Below are 25,412 nucleotides of genomic sequence, written 5' to 3' on the forward strand. Positions count from 1 at the left end.
CTGGGAAATGTCAGACAATACAGTCATAGTATATTGTGGTCCTATAGTTCAAATTAATTATTTTAAAAGGGGTGTAAAGGAGCCATATTCACTCACTCCTCTACTCCAGAACAAACAGCAGAAGCCAAGTAGGCAGGAGACTCCTCCAGCCTCTCAGGAGCCAGTCCAACTGCTTAGCTTCCTTCCTAGCCAGGAACTAGGCTGGGTGAGACCTGGTGTGCAGGTCATCTCCCCAGTGGATTTCAGTGATCTGGCACTGATCTCTCTCCCTACCCCAAGTCTTTTTTGCTACATGGTCTTGCACAGGAAGAGAAAACTAGCCTAGAAAGTAGACTGGAAAGATCGACCTAATCCAAAAAGACAGTATTTTCTAAGAAGAATCTGGCCCATTTCCTGAAGACAGGCAAACCTCATCATCCACGGATCCATCATCAACAGATTCGCATATCCAAGGTTGGGTGAATGATATCCAACTTCTGCATTTGCACGGGGAAACAGCACACAAAGGGTTAAGTCTCATGTATCTGTGGGCCGGTGGGGTGGCTGGGAATTACCTCAGAGGTCATTTCCGGCCACCATTTAAAGAAATGGATCCATTTTGTGGATCTTCTGCAAAGAAAAAAAATTTTTTCAGCAGTTGTTCACAGTTTTGGGGGGTGTTTCATGGTTTGTGGGGGCATTGCTGGGCATAAGGGGACCCAGCAGAGCACGGCACAGTAATTCCTTTTAAGGTTTTTGTTGTTTTTCATCGCTTTTTTACCTTTTTTAAACAAATCCAGGAACCTAACCCCCTGTTTTCCATAGGCACAATGCCTCATTACTTGCAGTTTCTTTACTCATAGTAGTAGGTGAGGAACGGAACCCTGTTTGGCCAAGCTGCAGCCAAAGTGCAAGAAGAGCGGGGGGGGTTGGCATTCATGGGCAGGCTGCATCCCAAGGGGGGGAACTATTTCACCAAGGGGCTATAAGCCCCGCCACTCCTCCTCCTCTTGCCGCCATTTCTCCTCCTCTCAGCACGCTCTCCCTTGCTCGCCGAGCCACGTGGCAGCAGGGAGCTTCCGGCAGGGATCCTTCCTCCTGCCAAGCTGCAGAGCAACTTCCCGGAATGGAGGTTGCCGGGATCCAAGCGGCCTGCCTCCCTCCCTCATTGGTTGACCCCTGTCACATGGAGGGGTGGCAAGATGGCGCCTGTGCCTGCCTCATGTGATGGGGGCACGATCCTGCACCCCGCCTCACCACGCTGGTGGGGACCAACATTACTCGCTGTTTCTTTACTCCCAGTAGTAGGCGAGGAACTGAACCCCCATGAGTAACGAGGTAGACCCGTACATTTGAAAATGTCTAGTAAGCCTCATTTAATAAGGTAAATAAACTAATAACATTAATTCCCTTACCTTGTAAGTATTTAATGAATAGCAAAATCCTTGCTCCCCTGATAACATTCTTTGCCACCCCTTTGCTCCCTCAAACTAGTTGCTTGAGAGTCACTCCTGTTCAGAGGGCAGGACTAGATATACAGGACTAGATATAATGTGTTTAAGTTACAGGAGGATAGTTTCCAGTTGAACATTCATAGTAAGAGCAACTACTATGTAAATTTCACACAGTAAAAACAATTGAACCAATTACCAGGGTGGAGGTTAGGCTCTCCATCTCTGTAGGTCTTGAAGCAGAGGCTGGACCAGCCATCTGTTGGTTTCCTGTATTGAGCAGGATTTGGACATGATGGCCTACAAGGCCCCTTCCAACTCTGTTTTCATTGCCACTAGGGGGCAGACTTTTGCCAGTAAAGTATTCCTCCATTCCTATTTGACTTAAATACATTGTTAGCTTTGAATTCTCTAGGAGGAAACCTTATTCTGCTACTTGCAACTCAACATCTTTTCCAAGTACAGTTATTACTTAAGAACATTATTACTTAGATATTAATCTAGTGAATGATCAGTAACTTGGTGAACATGCTGAATTATCACCATGTGTGTTTGACTGATATACAGTTTCCTCAGACCAAATGCTTTCTTGGTCTGTTTGCCTGGATCCTTGACTCAGCACTTCCATGATCTTTCTTGACAAAGGCTTTAGTCCTCTGGCCACAAATTGACACTGGATTCCACTCACCTAGGGACCTAGTCTTAAGGTATTTAATCTGCTTTATCAGGCAAGACTGGAATCTATATCTAAGTAGCTGAGATGTTTTGGAAGTAAAAAATGAATAGCCGTAGTCCTGGTTAATTAGAAGATCACAGACCCTGTACTGAGTCACAGCCTCATGGCTAACAGAACAGGCATGTAGACCCAACTTCTGCAGAAAGCCCCAACCCTCAGTTGTCAAGAATTATTACAGATATTTTGTAATTTGTATCATGTCTGAGGAATGACTCTGGAAATTTTGCTGCCCTTTTAGCTTTCTCTTTGTTATTTTGCCAAGAACTTTGGGATTTGGCAGTTATAATGAGTGAGATCATCTGCTTGGGAAGAAGGGGTTCTCATTTGGTTCTTTCTTTCTTTCTTTCTTTCTTTCTTTCTTTCTTTCTTTCTAATGAAAAGAAAAAATGATAGATAAAATGGGAGGGTGTGTTTTTGAAGACTATGGTGAGAACTGGAAATCTCCATATCAAATCTAAATAGAAAAATATCATTGACCATTAAACAACCTACATTTGATTAAGGATGTTATTGCAGGGGTGGGAGTGGGGTGGGCAACCAAACTCTACTTTTGAGCAGTCAGCTCTCAAAAGCAAAGTTTGAGGTGGTTGTTTTTACTATAACAAAAGTACGTGCATCCATACCAGAAGGGCAAGCAATCAGCAACCACAACTGTGGTAAAGATGTAGGTATTTGAATCCATCTGACCTGGTAGCACTCAGTAATACAGCCACTATGGTCTGAGATGTGCAAGACCTTAAATCTGATACTGAAAACCTTGTTATCATTAAAAACATTTGCTTGTGATACTGTGCTATATACCAAAAATGAAGGCGTTAAGGACAGGAGATGTGGCCTTGATAAGACATGTTTTGTTAATAAAACAAAAGACTCTTACTACAAGCTCAGGGAGGACAAATTGTATCTGCATTTGAACACTGGATAGAAGTGTCAGAGATATTGCTCAACCTGTATACAATGGCCCCCCACTTCCACACTCCCTTTAGTTATGTGGATCCCACTCCATACCTCCCCCTCTTCCCCTACCCTTTCTGATTCCCACTTGTTTTGTTTTTATTCCAGATTGCATATCAATTTGCTTTCAAGATATTAAAAAAGCAAAGGTTGTATAATAAAAATATTTTTTAAAATTTAAATATTAGATGGGGGGATTTTTGCATGTTAAATCTGATACTTAAAACTAACCAGGGGAATCACTGGAGACCAGATGGTTACTTTTCAGTTGCATGTGACTTGCATGAAAAATCAGCATTTCAGATACAGGTAGCAGAAACAGACACTACAAATGTGTACTATATGTATGATGAGAAGCACCACTGATATTAAAGCCATGGACGTAAGCATGGTTAAGTGCATAGGTGACACCACCTTTCCAGAAGTACTGTAGTATTTACGATTGACAAGTTCCTTACAAAGACAAGCTAACATCTTCCTTATACACTCTGTAACATACTGAGTTAAAACTGTGCCCGCTGTACTGTGTGTAAAACACCAGGGCATGGCAATCCCAAAGTGGATTCTTACAAGTAGATCTGCAATTTCCTTGTTCTGCTTAAACTAGCCATAGGACAAGCTGTGCATACGCGAAGTAAAAAAAATAAATTGGGTGTCCTTCACTAAATACAAAGGCACTCATACAGATAGCTGGAGTGCTGAAAGCGGAAAGGGCAATATCCTCTGCATCATCATGGCTGAGGCAATAACCCAGAGAGGTAGCTACACTGCAGTGCCCTGTTGCATGTGTTTCTGAAAGCTCTGCAGAGAGCAAGGTGTTGCAAGGCCACAGCAAATTACAGCTTTACTGCTAGCGACCTGCGTTGACATCTTGCTCTTCCCCAAAAGGGGCCACTTATCTTTGCACTTTACCACATTTGGGTTTCTCACAATAATCTTCAGCAAAGCTACTACAAAGTCTTCAGGAAACCACAGGGAGGGTGGTGCCCTTGCAGGGTGTGTGTTCTGAACTGGAGCGGTGGGGTGGGGTGGGGGATCCTTCTTCCCAACTGGCACAACATGCAGGTTCTACTAACACATCCGGAGAGCAGAATCCTTAGCTGCTTCTACACTAGCTGTTTTGGCTGGAATTGCCATGCATCATGCACTCTGCAGTTGCAGAGAATCACATTGACGTTGCCAGCCTGTTGCATTCCAGTGCTTTCTGTATTGTCCTCCAGACTTATTTCAGGCCTGATATGTGGCAAAGTTTGTTTTTCTTGAAACGAAACAGCAGCACCAGCCTGTCCAGTGTGGACTGGCAAAACTTTATTGAGACTTTTCAGGGCTACTGTCCTTTTAATTAGTAGTTTCCTCCTTGCTCCTTTCTTTTAAAGTGGTTAATTAGTTGCTTCCTATTCACTCACCTGTGGCTGAGGCATTGCAGAGTTTATTATTTATTTATTTATTTATTTAACACATTTTAATACCGCCCATAACGCAAGTTCTCTGGGCAGCCGCCCTTAATTAGTTCAGATTATTGCTTCAGTTACTGTTTTCCTTTTCAACCAGAACAATTTATCATTATTTTGTTTTATTATTTTATTATCACAACTGGGAAAGTGCACATATAAAACACATTTAGAAATGAAGGACCAATAACACTGGTTGCAAAGAGGAAATCAGTAATTAAAACCTATGTCTCTCCCCACAGGGAATAGAAACTGATTAGAAAGCACTATTAAGCCACTTTAAAAATATGAGGGCGAGGAGGAAACTACTAAGTAAAGGGACAGTTGCAGGAAGAAGTGGGACCTTTGCAAACAGGACTTCATTCTGAGTGAAAGTTATCCTAGATCTTGCTCCAAGAGACCAGCATTGCCAGATTTTCATGCTACTGGTTCCACCCGATTAAATGTCAGGTAGAACCACCATTTTAATTCCACTTCTAGCTGATTGCAGGAAAGGAATGCCTTAGCAGCACTGAAAAGCTTAGTGTCAGGAATCTACAAATGCACTGGCCAGCTTGCCAGTGGCACGTGCCTCCCGCTCTCTGGCAACCCACCTCTACACAGATCTCTTCACCAGAGGTCTCATTTCCACTGCTATTTTTGAGAAGGTAAGAAATAGCTGGAATCCTTTCTGAGCAGTAGGGCTCACACTGTTTCTTACTATATCTATATTCCAGTGCAAATGAAAGAAAACTCGTAAGCCTGTGTGCCTGAAAAGGATCTGAAGGACAAGAGCGGATTGACGGAGACTATAAATAGTGGCTGGCTAGTAAGCAAAGCCCACATGTGGATCCCTGCCTAATGTGGGAGCAACTCTTGAGAGTACAGGTAAAGGTCACTGCTTCAGTAGAGCAGAGCAGAGCTGGCCTTCCTTGCTTGGGAGTGTTAAGACTGGAGAGTTCATTCCCACAATGTATCATGTTTATGTGCGTGCTCATGGGTGGTATGGAATGGCTGCTAATTGGACCTGGATGAGCTGGATGAATGTGCTGTTTAGAGAAGCCCCTTTGATGAAGAGCTTCATGGCAAAACTCACCCCCCCCCAAAAACATAGTTCCCACTATTGAGATCTGAGGAAGAGTGATACTCAAGCCACTTGTCCATAACCCAGGAGATCTCAAATTCTGCTCTGCTATCATGTTGCCATGAAATATGTTTGTTTATTTAGAACCATTTATATTCTGCCTTTCTTCACAAAGAACCCAAGGTGGCTAACAACAATCAGATAAAATAATAATAATAATATAACAACAAAACCAGGAGAGTAAAAGCAAGAGTCATATAAGCAACTTTAATATAATTTTAGGATGTATATAAGAAGCATATAGGATGCCTGTTGAAAGAGCCAGGTCTTTAATTTGCTCCAAAAAAGTGGCAGAGAAGGCACCAGCCTGACCTTATACAGTAGGGAGTTCCACAAAGTGGGGGCCACCACAAACAAGGCCCTCTCATGTGTCACTGCCAGCTGAACCTCTGATGATGGTGATACATACAAAAGACCTCTTTATGGGATGGGCAGAGTCATATGAGATAAGCCAGTTCTTCAAAGATCCAATGCAGCATCAGTGTAATTTGTTCATAGGGTACAGCATCCATCAAGATCTGGGCGGAACAATTTTGTACCAACTGAAGTTTCCAAAGGGTTATCAAGGGCAACCCCATGTACAGCAGTAACCCAGTCATGTCATGAGATAGCATGGGTAGCCATGTCCAGGTCTACCCAAGAAAGAAACAGATGTAGCTGGCACAGCAACTAAAGCTGGATGAAAGCTCTTAAACCACAGCAGCCCCCTGGGTATCCAAGAATAATGCTGGGTCAGGAGTACTCCCAAGCTTCAAACCTGATCCTTCAAGGGGAATACTACCCTGTCTAAAATAGGCAGACATGCCATTGTCAAGTAAACAGATCTTCTGACAAAGAGTACCTCTGTCTTGTCCAGATTTAATTTCAGCTTGCTTGTCTTCATCCAGCCTTTCACTGACTCCAGTCACCAATTTGGAACATCTACAGTTTCCTCCATTCAAGAAAGCTCCCAAACCCAAGGCATTGTTCCTTTGCTGTTGTTCCACATAGGCCATTCCAAAAACATTTTCATTTGCAGTGAATACCTTGAAGGAAATACACACACATACTTCCAGAGACTTAGATCTTGCTAATGCAGATAAATAATGGATATAGCTGCTATAAACTGAGTCAGGCCAGAGCCAACACCAAAGAGGATGTTGTGGGATTGCCACCTGGTGCTGTTGGGCCAGAGAACTCTGTGTGTGTGTGTGTGTGTGTGTGTGTGTGTGTGTGCGCGCGCGCATGCGTGCACATGCACACACATGCTGCTGGCTCCAATTAAATAAGAAGACACAAGCAAATGATCATATGCATCATTTCAAGTGTGTGATTTTGAAGGCAGACTTGTGATAGAAATCCCCACGCTTTGGTACAGTCTAGAATTCAAGTGACTGGCTGTTTTCAGATTCACTGTGTATGGGAGCAGGAAGCTGTAAAGTGCTGTCTTATGCTGAGCCAATACAATGGCCCATCTGCAGTGCTTGGCAGCATCTCTCCAGACTCTCAGATGGAGATCTTTCCCAGTCTGGTTGCCTGTGATCCTTTAACTGGAGATGGTGGGAGTGAATATGGAACCTTCATTGCACAAAGCATGTATTTTAGTGCTCAACTATGGCTCCTTAGAGCAAAGGCATGCAATGGACACAACAGAGGATAAGAAAGTCCCAATTAGCAAACTTCTCCACCTTCCTGTTGTGGGCTGGTCCACAAGAGGCTGCCTAAGGCATCCCAGTCCAAAGGGCAACACTTCAGGATTTGTTTGAGCTTAGAAGTAGGAAGGCCTAGTGGTTAGAAATATAGGAAGCTGCCTTATACTGAGTCAGATCATTGATCCATCCAGCTCAGTATTGTCTGCACAGACTGGCAGTGGCTTCTCCAAAGTTTCAGGCTGGAGTCTTTCCCAACCTTATCTGGAGGTGCCAGGGATTGAAACTTGGACCTTCTGTGTGCAAGTTGTACTACAACCACTGAGCTACGGTTCCATCCTCTAAGGGGAATATCAGTGCTCCCTGGTACTCACCCATCCAAATGCAAATCAAGGCAGACTCTGCTTAGCAAAGGGGACCATTCATGCTTGCTACTGCAAAACCAGCTCTCCTCCCCATTTTTGGATCTTATTTTGGATCCATGCATGGCTCTACTGCAGATGGTCTATGTAAACCCAGGAGCTTTGCCTTTGTCACCTTCCCAGTATGCAGAATGAGGTAAATTTCTCACAATGAGCTCAAGAGGGGGGAAGTCTTTAATGTTGCATACAGGAATGATATGCAGGGCGGGGTGGGGTGGGGTGGGGAGAGTAGTGAATAAATGCTACCAACAGATATCTGGTCTTGTTTTTGGTGGTAAGGACTGCCATTTGCAGAAAGCAAAAGAAGGATGGACAGACACCAAACAGGCAAAGATAGGGGTTGGCAGCCGCATCTGTTCAGAACATACCATGGACTCTGTGCAGCCAATATCCCGCCCTTTTTGGAACAGCACAGATGAGTGAAAAATAGCTGCTGATAAAACTTCATGAAACCCGGCTGTCAAGGCAGCAGCCCGTGGTCCATCCCTGGGGAGCTGCACCAGCTGGGAGACAATGATAGGCTCCATTGCCTGCTGTCTGTTCAGCCTCACTACTCTGGGGACAGGGAAGGATATCATCTCCCCTCCTCCTTTATGTTGTCTTCTCTTCCTCTCCAGGTCTATATTTGTCTCCTTAAACCCTGTTAACTGGTCCCTGCAAACTCACAGATTCTCTTTTCTCGGCTCTGCTAAATTTGCCCAGCTATTCCAGCTCAATCGTCTGTCCTTTATTGTTCTTTTGCTAGGTGCTGTGGAACCAGCAGCTTGTGCAGAGAGGTGTTCCAGCAAGGTGTTGATTATTATATAAAAAAGAATTCAGACCATTTAGACTAGAAAGCATGAAGTGGTTGGAGACACTTGGGAGACTGACTGAAAGCAAACTCTGAATGTGGCAAACATTCTGGATCAACTTCAAGAGTTAACATATAGACAGTTAACTGCAGTATGCAAAAATTAAGATTGCTTAACTCCTCATCCTTGAGGATTTAAATTCTGAATGAGAGCACAAACAAGGTCGGCATTTTCCCTGAAGTAGCATGAAGAAGTTGTTTTAGGTAGCAGACTCCAGGCGTATGTGCCATTTTTCCTTTTCCAACCTCAGTTTTTGTTACATGCATAAGGATCATCATATGTATTAGTCTCTACACTGTAAAAGTAGGGGCTGCATTTTGCTCACTTGGATGACTGAAACAACAGAGATAATTTGCATGTATGAATGATTTTCACCAATCTAATATCACAGACAGAAGCTTTATATCGCCTCAGATGCAACGCTTCTCAATGGAGCCAGACACATAGCTAATCAATCAGAGAAATTGTGTAATGGATGTGTGAAACTCAGTTTCTTCTCCATGACAGTGGTATCATAAGCACCAACCAATGAGTGTTTGTGACATTTACACAACCACATTCCAGACAGCATTCTAGATTACAATGGCCCTGCAATATATGGCAGGTTGAGTGCAAGGAAACTGTGATATCCCAACAGAACACTTCCTTGAGAGAAAACAACTGGATCCTGACTCCTGAGAAACCAATGAGCCACAACTGAACATAAACTTGTCATCTGGAAAAGCTTTAACAATTCAAAATAATATAGCTAAACTGGAGAGCGTAGCTTCTAACATCTTGAGGTCATTCACACAATCAAACGCTGTGGTCAGCCCGGGTTTGGGAGCTGTGTTTGTTCCCAATTTTCAGTTATGTGGATGCAAGGTAAGAGGAAAACCTGAGTAGAAATGATTCTGTGGAAGCAAGGTAGGAGGAAACCCTGGGTAGCTTTGCCTCTTACCTTGCTTCCACACAACCAAAAATTGGGAGTATACACACCTCCAAACCCAGGTAGAGAACCCAGGTAGAGCACAGTTTTTGATTGTGTGAATGACCTTATAAGTATTTCCAAAAGAGTTGGAAATATTGTGAACCTTATAGCAGGCGCGGCTCGTGAACGGCTTCTTTAAGGTAAACGGAGCCAGTGCTCCGTGCCGCCCAGCAGCCCCCACGGCGGGGAATTGCCTCCGCCACTCACCTGGCCGCTGGCGGGGGCTCACCTCCGTGGGAGCCAGGTGAGTGGCGGATGTGATTCCCCACCACCGGGGGGGGGGGCTGCTGCTGGGCACCACAGAGCACCGGCTCAATTTACCTTAAAGAAGCCGCCTGCTGCCCCCCCGGAGGAAAGTTCACGAGCCGCGCCTGCCTTATGGATGTGTAACTGGAGCACCTGAGGGCAAGAAGGAAATACCAGCAGATTTGGGGTAATCTGCAGATAAATTGGTTTCACAAAAATCTGGAGAAAAAAGAACCTAAGGGGTCAATAACAAACAAACCCCCAAACTGCCCCAATGTAACTCAATGGAGTGGAATGCTCACACACTCAGAGGGACAACCAGGTGGGCAGAACTAATGGAACTCAGTGGTGAGGAGAGAGGGAAGGAAGACTTGAACAAGTCATGCGTGCGACCACAAGACCAGCTCTCCTCCCTTTCCACCTCAGAAAGGGAGGTAAACCCTACTGTAAACACCCAGAAAGTAATGTTTAAAGTGGCACATTAAAAGCCAATCACGATTCAGTTCTGTGTGTGTAGCAGCAAATTCTCACAACCACCTTGACATGGGCTGCTGCAGCCATAAGTCAACAGCTTAGACAGTTGTGAGAACAGGCTTCAGATAAAGGGGCCTCAATTTGCATCCACAGTCCTAGGAAAGGACTGGAGAGGAGAGGAGAGCTGATCTTGTGGTAGCAAGCATAATTTGTCCTCTTAGCTAAGCAGGGTCTACCCTGGTTGCATATGAAAGGGAGACTAGAAGTGTGAGCACTATAAGATATTCCCTTCAGGGGATGGAGCTGCTCTGGGAAGAGCAGAAGGTTTCAAGTGCCCTCCCTGGCTTCTCCAAGATAGGGCTGAGAGAGATTCCTGCCTGCAACCTTGGAGAAGCCGCTGCCAGTCTGTGAAGACAATACTGAGCTAGATAGACCAATGGTCTGACTCAGTAAATGGCTCAGTATATGAAATACATGTTAGGTAAGGAACAACAGACATGTTCAGACTAATTCCCAAGTTACATGAGGTGATTGGTCTGGTTGTCAAGCAATAAGGGGCTTCCTTGCTGTTCTAAGAAGTGGTCAGTGTCGGGGATGGGTGGGGGTGTTCCTATTCCAAAATCAATTTTTCAGTGGGGTTTATTTTGTCTCGACTCCTTACTTTTGCTCTGAATAATATGGTGCCTGGTTCTAAAACCCCAAGCATGCAACTTTTAGGGGATGCAAGAGACTACAGTGCATGCTTCACCTGTGAACAACTGTCACAGCTCACAAGTTCAGTTTCTTTTCCTCTTTGAATGAACAGGGTCCTCTCATCTGGCACTGGCAGTTGAATAGCTTTGATGTCATCATAAGAAAATGCATACTGGGGGAGAGGACCAAACACCTGTTCTGCTTGAGACAATGGGCTTACTTCTGGTGAACTGTATGCCTGTGAACACCCAAGAAAAACCACAGCTGGCACGGAAGGCATGGGGTGGAAACTGACTGCCCATATTCTTTCTGAGGTGGAAAGTAAGAAGGCGGGAACTTCTGTAGATCAGATTGTGCTGCAGGTGGAGGGCTGGCACAGTGGGACTACGCCAAGGGTGGTGGTAGCACCTGTCGGAAGCAAGACAAAAGGCCAAGCTACAAATTACATGTTACATGGAGTTCAATGTAAATCTTCCCTGTTGGTTTTATTGGTGAGGCAGCCTGGGACATGAAGGTAGTGTCCTAGCTCCATCAGTGCTATCGCCAGACCAATCAGGCAAAGCCAAGGAATGTAACGACTTATTGTGCATATTCCAGCCTCAGTACCGACAGTTTCTAACCTACAGCTTGGATGTACAGTTGGCTTAAGAGCTCAGCTACATGAAGAAAGATGCAATAGATGGAAACAGTTGTGCGTATTGGGGGGCGGAGGGAAGACTAGCGTTAAACCATGGAGGTGGGAGCTTTAATTTCAGAGCCTTTCCTAGCAATTGTTTTATTGCTCATGGAATGAACAGATGCTGGAACAGATGCTATTCCGTGGTTGTGGAGAATACAAACCTGTTTCTGAAAGTTAGTGCCTAGGTTACAAGGAAGTCCCTATTGCCCTCTTGGACACACTGCTTCTGTTGCCACTGTAAATATTGTATGGACTGAATTTGTGGGAGCTGGGCACCAGTTGGCTGCTACCCATGATGCTAGGGGTCCTGGAACATTACACCACCACCCCTCATACTACCTTGAAACATGTTTATTGGTCAGGTTAATTTTATTAAAAATAAAAAAAAATCCAGTCTTTTAGAAATCAAGCGTTCTGTACTGTATTAACTCCACCAGCAGTATATATCTAGTCCTAAATTAAAACAAACAAAACTTGCAAATATCAGCAAGATCACCCCTCCCCCACAGCATTGCCTTACCATTTGGTTCTCCTTCTCCTGGCTTATTTTATTTCATGAGAAAAGCAACCCACCCACCACATATAATATTCTATAGATCCTGATCTGTTATGAACATAGAAACCACAATTTTATTTTCACTATGTAAATTGCAAACATGTGAAGTCACAATAATAAAAACACTAATCAAATGAAATTCCATAAAATAATTATACTGCCATTCCTACAACATGTAAGTAAAAACGTGCACTGCAATTGTGCGTATTGGAGCTTGCCAAAAGTCTGTGCTCTTATTGTTGGAATTCCTCTGAAGAGTGTGTAGTCAAAGTTGTTCCTTTATGCCAGCCAAACGCAATTCGATCCTCCTGATCTTCCTCAGTGGCTTTTGGAGCAACCCTTGTATAGCTTCTTCCTCCACTACAGCAATGGCATTCTCCAAGTAAAAAAGGACTTTAAAATTGTAGGTCTGTATCTTTTATCTTCTTCAGAAAGAGGCAAGCAGGCCTCAATTTAAAAGTACTTTTTTACTTGGAGAATGCCATTGCTATACAAGATGTTGTAGGAAAGTGATATTTTTGTTGTTGCTCCTACAGAAAGTGATATTTATAGAGGTACCTGGAGGTGTCATATAGTCATCAAGACTTGTAGCCATTGATTGACTTGACCTCCATGAATGGGTCTAATCCCTTTTCAAAGTCATCTAGGCTAGTGGCCACCGTCACAATTCACAATCCATACATTAATTCCATGCTGTGTGAAGAAATAGTTTCTCCTTTCTGTCCTGACTTTTCTGCCAGTCAGTTCCACTGGATTATTCCAAGTTCACGTGACTCAAACTACAGCTACTAGAAGCAGTATAACTCTCAAGGTTATCCCTAATTCGGGCAGGGGTATCATCATTTAGATGTTTGAATCCTGAGCCCTGCTTAGGACCTTAGGGCCACAAGATGCATGAAGTAACTCCCATGGGTTTTGCAATGCTTCTGCAATGTTTTAGAACAATGTTATCGTTATAGCCACATGACTTCTGCAGTATGAAGTGAGAATGTCCATTTCCACATTAAAAAAAACACTCCCACACAAATTACAGAAGTAGAAGAAGATCAGGACAAGAGCTTTTAAATGTGTCTCATATTTATCCTGGAGACCAGAATGCCACATCGTGTTGACATTCACTTGAAGATATTTAAGCAAATCTTCTAGGCTAAGGCAGGAAGGCTGAAGTAAGTCATGTTCTTTTAACAAATGACAACACTGCAGTGACTAAGGGATAGATTATTCTGCCCTGATTGGACAGAGGAAGCAAATCCAGATAACACGTTGTTTTTGCCATGCAGAACAGTAAGGAGTATGGCTTGTTCGGGGTTCTGAGTCTAGGGCAGGCCCATTTAGCTTAATGGCAGTGATTTTTATGGAAGCTGCTTTGGGTTGCCTGTGACAACTACAGCCTGCAAAGAACCTTACCCATTGCCCTCCTGCAGCAGCTCCTACTTCTGCTCTCAGATAGGAAGTTGATTAATCTCTATTGCAGAAATAAAATCAGATTTCAAAACCCTGCTGAACGTTCCCCAAGCCTTGAAATCTTATTAACTCTTTAAATAGGCTACCCCAGTCTGTACCTGAAAGCTGGCTAAGGGCCTTTCCAAACAAGAGAGAAAAGCACAAATATGTTTATTAGCACTAATAACAGTGCTGCAACAGCTCTATCTCCATGCAGACGCCATGAATGCTCCCATAAATGATGAGGACACAAATCAGGTGTGGAGCCAGCCGAGCAGCGGCCTGGGTCCAGCCTCATCCAGAGGCCCCTCTGACGATGCCCCGTGCACATGACGTCACATACACGGGGCGTTTTGGAGCCCTGAGAGAAATCCCCTCCCCACCTAGGAGTGAGCACTTGCCCATCCTTGCTGCCTGAAATAACAAGGAATGGCTCGCTTGGGCTCTTCGGACCTTGAGGCCACGCCCCTTTTGCGTGTGACATCCCCCACTGGGATGTAGTCGCCTGGGCGGGGGGGTTGTTCGGGGCTGTTCTGGAGCCTGAGCCACGCCCCCCCCGGGGGGCTTCAGCAGCCCCTACCATTGGAGGCCTGGACTCTTTGAACCCGTTCGCACAATGTGGCTAAGCCTCTGACACAAATGCACATCGATACAGAAGGGACTGAGGGGAATCGCTTGGTCATCATTCCCCCCTTTTAAAAAGGTATACATACTGCAATGGAGAAGCACACAGTCTAGACACAATTGTTTAAAAGGACATGAAATAAAATAAACAAAGCAACAAGTAGTGGGTAAAAGAACCAACAGAAATGAGAAAAGCAACCCACCCACCACATATAATATTCTATAGATCCTGATCTGTTATGAACATAGAAACCTAGAAACATAGAAAACACTAATCAAATGAAATTCCATAAAATAATTATACTGCCATTCTGTAGAAGCAACAACAAGGAGGAGGGTAGGATGCCTCCTTGTTTGAAGAAGGCAACGATTAAACCACTTCTTAAGAAGCCTTCCCTAGATCCCTCAGTAATGGATAGTTTATAGGTTAGTCTCCAACCTCCCATGGATGGGCAAGGTAATTGAGAGAGTGGTGCCTAACCAGCTCCAGGCAGTTTTGGAGGAAACCCGATTATCTAGACCCATTTCAAACTGGCTTTAGAGCAGTCTATGGGGTTGAGTCTGCCTTGGTCGGCCTGATGGATGATCTGTACCAGGGAATAGACAGAAGGAGTTTGACTCTGCTGGTTCTTTTGGATCTGTCGGCGGCGTTCAATACCATCAACCATGGTATCCTTCTAGATTGCCTGGGGGAGTTGGGAACAGGAGGCACTGCTTTGCATTGGTCCCATTCCTATCTCTCTCGGGTAGATTCCAGATGGTGGAGCTTGGTGACAGTTGCTCTTTGAAATGGGAGCTATTATATGGAGTCCCTCAGAGCTCCATTCTGTCACCAATGCTTTTTAACATCTACATGAAACCATTGGGTGAGGTCATCAGGAGATTTGGTGCAGGGCGTTATCAGTATGCTGATGACACCTAAATCTATTTCTCATTTTCATCATCATCATCATCATCATCATCATCATCATCATCATCATCATCATCATGAAATGGCATTCACTCCTTAAATGCCTGTCTATGGGCAGTAATGGGCTGGATGAGAGATAAGCTGAATTGAAGCTGAATCCAAGCAAGACAGAGGTGCTCATTGTGGGGGATCAGGAACTGAGGGATAGGTTAGCTCTTCCTGTGCTGGATGAGGTTACACTCCCCCAGAAGGAACAAGTACGCATCTTGGGAGTGCTCTTGGATCCAGGCCTCACCCTGATATCTCAGGTGGAGGCTATGGCCAGGAGCGCTTTCCATCAACTTAGGCTGATTCGACAGCTGCATTCATTCCTTGAAGAGAACTATCTCAAAACAGTAGTGCATCACCTGGTAACCTCCAGGCTTGAGTACTGCAATGCGCTCTACGTGGGGCTGCCTTTGTACGCAGTTCGGAAACTTCAATTAGTTCAAAATGCAGCAGCTAGATTGGTCTCTGGGGCAACCCAGGGAGACCATGTTATGCCTGTTTTAAAACAGTTGCACTGGCTGCCAATATGTTTCCGGGTAAAATACAAAGTGCTGGTTATTACTTTTAAAGCCCTGAATGGCTACATTAGAGAGCGTCTTCTTCTGCATGATCCTGATCGCACACTGAGGTCATCTGGAGAGGTCGGTCTCCAGTTACCATCAGTATGTCTGGTGGCAACTCAGAACCGGACCTTCTCTGTATCTGCTCCTGGCCTATGGAATGCACTCCTAGCAGATATCCGCAGTTTAGCCTCATTGTTGGCCTTTAAGAGAGCCCTAAAGACTTACTTGTTTGGCCTGGCCTTCCAAAGTTTTTTAATTGTTTTAAGTATTTTTATTTGTTTTGAATTGTGTTAAAATTGTTTTTATATTGTTTTAAGTAGTGTGTTTTAAACAATTTTTTTATGTTTTTTAAACTAGTTGTACACCACCCAGAGCCTCTGGATGGGATGATTTATAAATGTAATAAACAAACAAACAAACTGGACAGAGCTATTGCCTTAGCCATGCTTATGGATTTCTCAGAGGCAAATGGTTGGCCACTGTTTGAAAGCGAATGCTAGACTTGATGGGCCCATAGTCGAATCCAGCAAGGCTTTTCTACCATTCTTATGAACAAAGGCAAAGAGCAATAGGTACTTCTGCAGTAGGTATTTGAGAGAGTGTGCCTTATTTCTGTGCTGTTGCTGCTTACTTCATCTCTGCAAGTATTTTCCCTCCTTTTGTCCTGGAAGGAGAGCCATGTTCAGTGAAGAACTCATAAAGGTAAAGTGTGCCGTCAAGTCAATTTCAACTCCTGGTGACCACAGAGCCCTGTGGTTTTCTTTGGTAGAATACAGGAGGGGTTTACCATTGCCTCCTCCTGCGCAGTATGAGATGATGCCTTTCAGCATCTTCCTATATCGCTGCTGCCTGATACAGGTGTTTCCCATAATCTGGGAAACATAACAGCAGGGATTCAAACTGGCAACCTTCTGCTTGTTAGTCAAGCATTTCCCCACTTTGCCACTTAAAGTGTGCTATACTCATACACTGAGTTATAGTGTATGTGCAGATGCTCAGAGACTCCATATTATTGCCATGTATTACAATAATAACGATGACCTGAGGATATTCCAGATTTTTCATGTGGAAAGAGATGTTTCTGTGATAGACAAGGGCACACAGAAATGTATAGAATGGAACCTCTCTCTGGCAACATTTCCATGAACAAACTGTTCAGGCTGGTGTGCTCTCATCTTTAAGAAGAAGTCTGTGCTTCAGTTGCTTCAGTTAGCAACGCCTGCTGACTGAGCAAAGAGACATCTTTTAAAAGTGGTGATTATCTTATATTTAGCAGGAGGAGAGCAACTGGCCCTCTCCAACACTCCTCCAGTGGCTGTTGCTGGCGTCTACCTTATGTTTCTTTTTAGACTGTGAGCTCTTTGGGGACAAGGGACTATCTTATGTATGTATTATTTTTCTATGTAAACCGCTTTGAGAATTTTGTTGAAGAGCAGCATATAAATATTTGTTGAAGAGCAGTATATAAATATTCTCATTCTCCTTCGTTGTTGTAGTAGTTAACTCTTGGCTCAGGGAGAATCAAATGTGGGTAAGGCTGAATTAGAAATGTTTATGCAAACATTGGCCTTAGTATGTGTATCTGATTAGGCTCCAAAACTTAATACAAATAAAACCTGAAGCAATCTTTTCTGACTTCTGAACTTGCAAGATCCTGGCTGGCATTAATATTCAAACACAAAGAGCACTAAACTTGGGCTTCATCCTGCAATTTTGTTATGCTAATATGCAATTGCCAGTCATATGTGATGAATATCATTCAGTGTCATTCAATAATGATTGAAGAGGCTGATAAAAATGACCTTTTTGGCTGGCAAACTATCATCACAAAACAATACAGGAAGGTTTTTAAAATATTTGTTTTCTAGTTACTCTTTTTTTCAGAAATGATTTTGTCCTCCTCAGTGGCGGAATATAAAGAGAGCCACTGCCAATATTCTAAAAGTGCCATTGGTTGAATTTTTCATTGCTGTTGTGTGGGAACACTACTCGCTTGTAGTTTCTTCATGGGAAGATGCAAGTTCTAGAACAGACCAGAGATCATTTGTTTTTGGGAAACCCACAGGATTTCTGAGTTACCTTCTTCTGCCTGGGAACCTCTGATCTGGAGTTTTGGGGACAGAGTGGTGGTGGTGGTGGGGAGTCCATAATACTTCTTACCAGGAACTCAAATTGACTTGAACCCACACACCAAAACCAATTCAAAGAAGTTTCTCAGTGAAACAGAATTGAACCAGAAACTAAATATCTCTTGTTTGACTTCAACCTAAATTGGAACTGAACCCCTACTACACGCAAAAAAGCAGTAACCAGTTCAAACTAACTAGTGCACTCATGAGCACTCAGGATATTCTTTTGAGAATAGAGGGCTAATCATTTCATCCTTTGCCATTTTCCTCCCCAAAATCATTCCCAAAGCTGCTCTTTGCCCTCACAACTACTACTTGTAGGAAATAGTCACTTCATGGGCAAGTAACTCTGGGAAGGGGGCAATTTTTGGCAGAAAATTTGTGCAGGAAGAAAAGGGTTAAACTTAGTGTCTGAATCAGGACTGGAGAATTAAAAAATACTCATGAACCTGAACCGAAATAGAGCCCCAATTTTTAATGGTTCTATTCTCTGCTTCTGACTTCTCTAGAAAGAAAGTTCATTCCAAATGGGCAGATACATTTCCCCAGGCAAAGAAGCAACCCCTTGCGACTGCTTTAAAGAAAGGAAAAATATCTTTGGGAGATCTCTCTAACCATGGATTTCCAATATCACATGTAGTTGGCCCTTAGATACAGGCAATGTCATGGAATGTTGAACACTGAAAACTGTGTCTAAATATAATTTAATATTATGTATTCATAAAATCAAATATTTTTAGAGATACTTGAATGCATGCCTTGGAAACTCCCATTAAGTCAGTCCAATGAATGACTCATTTTACAGTTGTTGATTTACTCAGATTATGATCCTTATGCCCAGCAGTATCAAGATAGCTATCAGGAGGATGATAGATCTCAGTTCTGAAGCAGGCTTTATGTTTACTCTCCTCTGCTCTCACTGAAAACTTAAAGTAGTTTAAGACCGATTAATAATCACTTTTGTTTTTGGGTGATGTTTTGAAACAATGATCTGTTTTAACACATACTTGTTTTCTGATATTATTTTGAAATCACCCAGTAAAGAGGGTTTTACTTGAAACATATTGGGCATATGCAATCATTGTAGAAGGAACTTGTTTTTACTGTCTTGCATAAAATACTGGATTCCCCCCCCCCCAGTTTGGGATTGCTCCTGTCCTGTCTTGAACCCTGGAATACTAGGTGGTGGCCATAGCTAGGAGCATTTTTGCACAGCTAAAGCAGGAGCACAAGTTGCACCCTTTCCTGAAAAAAGCCAGTCTGGCCATAGTTATACATGCCTTGGTGCCATCCAGATTAGATTATTGCCATGCACATTATATGGGGCTGCCTTTGAAGAATGTCTAGGAATGATAGTTGGTGCAAAATGCAACCACTAGGGTCATGACAAGAGCCTGTTTTTCACATTATATAACACACTAGTATTGGTCAACCATTAGCTACCATTTGGTGTCCAGGGCTAGTTTTGACCTTTAAAACCCTATTTAGAATTAAAAGATCCAAAGTGCTAGTTTTGAGCTTTAAAACCCTAAGTGGCTTGGGACCTGAATGTCTGAAGGTCCATCTCCTCCCATAAGAGCAAACCTTAATCACAGAAGCCCCACTTTATGTCTTTGCTATCTGAGGTGTTGGAAGTGAGTGTGCAGAAGTCTGGTCCAAACTCTCTGACCCCTTGAAGCTTTCCTTTGACATACGCCCCCCCACCCCCGCATACTTACCAGGACTGACCGGGGCCAGGAGAAAGGCCTGTCTATACTTCCTCTTGGCTCTCCATTGTGTGAAGGAGCAAGCAGCCAGCTTCCATGGCTTGACTTTTTAAAATGACTGCAGCCTCAGAAAAGAGTACATATCTCAAGCGCACCCACATGATGATGCCATAGAATGTTGTTGTTTTTCAAAGTTGTTTTAAAAGTCAAGCTATAGACAGTGGCTACTTTCTCCCTCGTGGTGGGGAGTGAAGAGGAAGCATAGAGGCTTTTCTCCTGCTCCCTGCCAGTCCTGGTAAGTAGCTTTAGGGACTTAGATGAGACAGGGTGAAGGCAAAGTTTCAAGAGGCCAAAGGGTTTGGCTCAAAGCAAAGCAGGCCCCCTTGAAGCGCAGCTGAAGGAGAACAGGGGTCCCTTTGGAAGCTCTGAAGTGGTCCCCGAAGCAAAGTGGATTTGTTTACACAGGTCTTTGAATGCTTTAAATTGTTTTAACAGCTTGACTCTGCGTGTGTGTGTGTGTGTGTGTGTGTGTTTATTTTTGTGAACCTCCTAGAGCCTTTGAAGTCAGGCAGTATATAAATTAAATAAATAAATGATGATGAATAATAAATAATGAATAGGTACATTTGTGTTTCCCCTCTGCAGAATATGACAACCACCACTTTAAAAGTTAAAATTGCCCCAGATAGCAGGAGATATAAATATTATATATATTTGCATATACAGTAGCATTGACAAGACTTTGATTCTACATATTTTTGTTCACCTAATGTAAAACAAGTGGCCTGTTTGATAACATGGGACTTCTGTATTGCTTCCGGCCTGCTAGTGATCACAGAAGCCTAGGTGACCGTGTAAATGTGCTATTTCTGGAAGTGAGCACTTTCTCCCTATAGGGAGCAACTGTTAATACCAATTATATACAGAGAAGTAAAACACTGAGCCAAAAGTGGCTATCCGTTACTCACATGCAGACCCATAGACTTGTTGATAATGCAATGAAAAGCAGAACTGTGTTCACTGGCCTGGCCATTAGTGTCAGTTACTTCCTCCAGGGTGCAAATGAAGAACTTGAAAATAGATGCTCAATATGGTTGGATGCAATGGTGTGTTTCATACAAAAATAGTTTTTCATCTGTTTTTACCTGCTTCGTTTTGCATGTGCGTATGTGTCTCCAAAGCCCTTGAGTAAACAGGTGTTTTAGGAAGATGCTTCTGACAGTTAAAGAGGCTAACCAACCACTGATCTGGAAGCACTGAAGAATGGCTGCATGTTTCAAAATCCGCTTACAGTGGCATTTAGCTGTGGTCAGTCTTTACTGAGCTGAGAAAGAACCAGAGTGAACCCAAACAGATGACCATATCTATTGCATAGTCTGTGGCACATTTGGAACTGATGTTTGGCAAAATTCTCCTTAGCAGCTGATAGGTTGGTACAGATAACCAAGCTACTCTGGGGTGAGAGTGCTGACTGCATGATGGTTTGGTCATCAGTTAATAGGCTTGTTCTCATGACCAGAAGCTGGGTAAGAGGACCATCCAGTCTGGATCCAAGCCCCATGCATGTTCTTGAGAAACAGTCATGCGTGAGCAATAATCGGCGCAGGAGGATGGGGGAGTGCTAGCTGCACTCTGGGTAGGGCAGGGCGGGACATGCGTTTCCTCCACCCTTGATACAATATGGGTTGGCTGCAATTACAGACAATTACTGGAATAAATCAGTGGAATAAATACTGGAATAAATAAGTGGAATAAATAATAAATTGTTCTACTAAGCAGATATTATTTTGCCTTGGGTGGGGGAGACCCATCTCTTGACTCCTGGAGACCATCTGCACCTTATGCTCCAACTAGGAAGAGGAGACATCACAAGATATGTTGTAGATAATTAAGCACGAGTAGTATTGGAGTGGGAGAGGCTAGTGCCACTCCCTGACTTCAGCTGAACAAAGTTACCTCCAGTATGCAGGTTGGATCCTGAGTGTCATTTTTGCAGAGTGGTAGTGTATGACTGATGCATATTAAATGATTCTGCTATGGTGCAGATCAAATGAACAGGCTGTTCATCATCACAGTGGACTAGTGGGATTAGTCCTGGCACCCTTGAAGAGGGACTCCTTCTCTATATTCCCTAAGATTGATTTCTTAACATCATCCATGCACTGCTGGAGCATTAGAATGTGATTTAAATACTTACAGAACTGTGTTTCCATGGAGGAGTTGATAGCTCCTTAGCCTAGCCCTAGCACAATTCAGAATGAAAGATTTAGCACCTTTATTTTCAGGCTACTGCTTGGTGGTGAGGGTTAATCAAGTCAAAAGTAGTTTTGATTTAAATATTTTTTTGTATATGTTGTGACAGCCTTGAGCCTCTGAGACAGACAGGAGTTGGACATTGCTAAAATAAAATAAAATAAAATAAAATAAAATAATAGAACCAGACAAGGAGTAGAGCATCTTCCTTCTGCCTGGCTTGGTAGAATTAAGAAAGATAAACAGCCCTGGTTTAAGTGGTACTTTCCATAATTTTCCTCTCCACTTCCATCCATCTGTCCTAGCCCAGAAGAAAGGCTCTGTGCCTGTTCTACTGATCTGCACAGGAAGGAGCACACATTGCCAAGTTAAATTTGCAATATAGGGGTCCCCGGGCCAAAATAGGAGTGACATGCAAAATATGTGATCTTTTAAAACTTTTAAAAAACAACTTTTAAAAAACTTTTAAAAAACAACAACACTCCTCCAGTATCTCCAATTGCAGCCCTCTACTCGCCAGCTTGCCAAGCTTGCTGGATATTGAGGAAGGTGCCTATATTTTTTTTCTTCAGTAGTGCTTATAGCAGCTTGTGGTAGGAGGGGGATTTCAATCAAGGAAACGATAAGGGAGAAAGTTAAAGAACCCCTCCCCTATCACCACACTTCCTTGATCATAATACTAGCTGGGTGACTCTGGGCCAGTCACTTCTCTCTCAGCCTAGCCTACTTCACAGGGTTGTTGTGAAAGAGAAACGTCTGTAGTACACCGCTCTGGGCTCCATGGAGGAAGAGCAGGATATAAATGTAATAATAATAATAATCAAAACTGGAGCCCTCCATGGCTATTTTTAAGTTTAAGACAAATGTTGGAGGATCTGATAAGGATCTCCTGTATCACATCTGTTTACGCCATCATGGACATCCAGTGGATAAAAGTCTTTATCCAGAACTGTCCTACGCCTTTTTCACAACAGACACTTGAAACTGGTTTTCTTGTGCCTGGGAATCAAATTAGAAAGCCGTGGTGGTCAGAATGTGCATTTAATTTAAGAATGACTCCCTTCTGTTTTCTATGCTGCTTTGACAGTTTTTTGAAGTGATGCATTACGTTTGAGCAACCATTAGCGATTAGCAGATGTGTTTGGTTCACACACTTAAAACTGAGCTGAGATGGCATCTGATGCTCAGAGTAAACCACAAGTGTGATCAAGCCCTGAGCTTCTCTTTTCTCTTGTGCTGAATTAGTTTCCTTTGATTAAAAGAAGAAAACTACTACAGAGAAACTGTGACTCAAAAAAAAAAAAAAAAAAAGGTTAGTTGAAGTCTCTGGTCTAGTAGACACCCGGTGTGCTCTTGAGCTTAGTAATAATGTTAAAATAATGTTTAGTCCTTGTTCTGCTGGCAGTAATGAGTTAGGGACAGGGGCTTTGGATACATGCATAAATATATATGTCACAAACATAGTCACGTACAATCTATATTTAGGCATCTGTGTGTGCACACGTACACATGCACATGTACACACATACATCATACAATGTCATGCAAACTCTGGGGATCAGTTTTTGCATCACCATAGCAGCTGGCCAGGAGAAGGAACTGAGATTACTTCCAGAGATAGAGCAATAATTGGGTGGAGGTGTTCAAAGAACACAAGCTGCATGTGTGTCCTTCATTTGCAGCCAGTTCTAGGCCAGGTGGAAGAAGGAAGCCCCCATTTGGGGCTTTCCTCCTTTCCCACTTTCTGGGGCGCCAGCTCTTTGTAGAGTAGCAGCAAGGCGGGTGGCAGCAGGCTTGAGAAGTGAGTGGTTTACGCATCTTTAAGATTTTTCCCCATTGGGAATAATGGAGGTTTCAGCAGCCCCATAACTCCACCTGGGGGGCACTGGGATGGCCCGAAGCGAGTGATGATGTAGTGCACAGAGGGTGCCAACCAACCCCTCGGATTGCTAACTCATTGGGGTACTGGGCTTTGTTGTTTCTGCGGTTTTGAGTTTAGAGTTTAGATTCTCTGGTAGCAAATGAGATTTTTAATGAAAAACCATGAATCCACTCTCATATGCTACCAGAGAATCTACTCTCAGAACACCTCTAGAACAAAACCCTGTACTTCATGGGTTGGCAACCCATGTGGGTGGTTGGCACCCTATGTGCACTACACCGCCACTTGCTCTGGGCCACCCCAGTGCCCCTCAAGTGGAGTTATGGGAATGCAGAAACCTCCATTATACCCTACAAGGAAAATCTGAAAGACACGTAACTTCATTAATTCATTAAAAATCAGCCCTTTGCCAAATTCCTCTGAAAAAATTGTGGTAGCTTCCTTGCACCAACTGGGCACTACCACCAACCACACGCCACTCTGGGCCACCCTTTCCCCCCACCCTGCATGAAGCTATACTTTTCCTGAAACCTCCATCATATCCTATGGAGAAAATCTGAAAGACATGCAAACTTCAAAAATTAACAAAAAATCAGCAGTTTGCCCAATTCCTTTGAAATTTTAGTGGTAGCTTCCACTCATTGGGCACTATAACCCCCACCCACTCTTTTGACCACATGGCCCATTTTAAAATCTGAATTAATTCGGATTCAGATTCAGATTAATTCGGATACAAAACAAAACTGAGGTGATTCAGAAGGCTTAATTTCGGACAAAATACAAAATGGGGTTGATTCAGATTTGGTACAAATCGAAACAGAAAAAATACAGAACGCACAACCCTACTCATTGTAGGCTGGTGGTCTTTTATATTTTCCGTCTATTGCAACATGTTTTCAAGGCAGCACTGTCCATATTCTCCTTGAAATGTGTTTATCTGCCCCTCCTTCTGCTCCATTTGGGCCAATGGAGTTGCAGGTAGTGGTGGGGATGTGGAAGGTTTTTTTGTAACTTCTCGGCTGCCTTGCGCTAATCCGCAAACAAGTGGAAGCACCATTCCAAAACAAAAATCTAACTTTGTCTTGCATCATTCCAGTCCTGAGCAAGCAATAATGGGAAAATTTATTATTAATAATAATAATAAGAAGAAGGAGGAGGAGGAGGAGGAGGAGGAGGAGGAGGAGGAGGGGAGTGGGGAGGAGATCCTTTCGAGTGACAAAACAAGGGAAATGCTTATGGGGGGGGGGGGAGGGAATCCTGTGGTGAGCCAGGAAGGGGGAAAGACAGAAGCTGGCGCACCTCCAGGGAAATACATGCATACATACATACATACATACATACATACATACATACATACATAGGAGTGGGGAGGCAAGCACTCCTTCAGTGGGGACTGAGAGATTGCACAGAAGTAAATGAATCGTGATTTATTTCAATGTGCTTCCTTTTAAGTAAGTGACTGTTCTCTCTCCCTGCCCTTTGCCTTGTAGTAAGCAAGTGAGATTGCACAGAAGTAAATGATTTAGTTCAGTGGGCTTTCTCTTCTCAGAAATCTGCTCAGCTGCACTAGTATGAGTCTCTGGCCAAACTAGCCAGACTGCACAGGGGGACTGCACAAAAGAACCCGGTGGGAAAATAATA

General features: G+C 43.4%; 2 protein-coding genes across 3 annotated transcripts in view; one reads left to right on the forward strand and one right to left on the reverse strand.

The window, feature by feature from the left end:
• Positions 1–1,736, reverse strand: part of TAF8 (TATA-box binding protein associated factor 8) — a 32,248-nt gene extending 30,512 nt beyond the window's left edge. Inside the window, exon 1 of one of the 2 annotated variants that reach the window (XM_053245298.1) lies at positions 1,630–1,736. In XM_053245298.1, the coding sequence (XP_053101273.1) occupies positions 1,630–1,689 (60 nt within the window). In that variant the 5' untranslated portion in view covers positions 1,690–1,736. Of the gene's footprint in view, positions 1–554; positions 582–1,629 lie in introns of those variants that run through there. The other variant, XM_053245299.1, reaches the window with a different exon arrangement.
• CCND3 (cyclin D3) overlaps positions 1,176–25,412 on the forward strand; it is a 106,360-nt gene continuing 82,123 nt past the window's right edge. The window contains exons 1-2 of the mRNA XM_053245302.1: positions 1,176–1,363; positions 5,288–5,438. Of these exons, the coding sequence (XP_053101277.1) occupies positions 5,412–5,438 (27 nt within the window). The 5' untranslated portion in view covers positions 1,176–1,363; positions 5,288–5,411. The remainder of the gene's footprint in view (positions 1,364–5,287; positions 5,439–25,412) is intronic.

Source organism: Hemicordylus capensis, chromosome 4 (genome assembly GCF_027244095.1).
Source record: "Hemicordylus capensis ecotype Gifberg chromosome 4, rHemCap1.1.pri, whole genome shotgun sequence".
NCBI lineage: Eukaryota > Metazoa > Chordata > Lepidosauria > Squamata > Cordylidae > Hemicordylus > Hemicordylus capensis.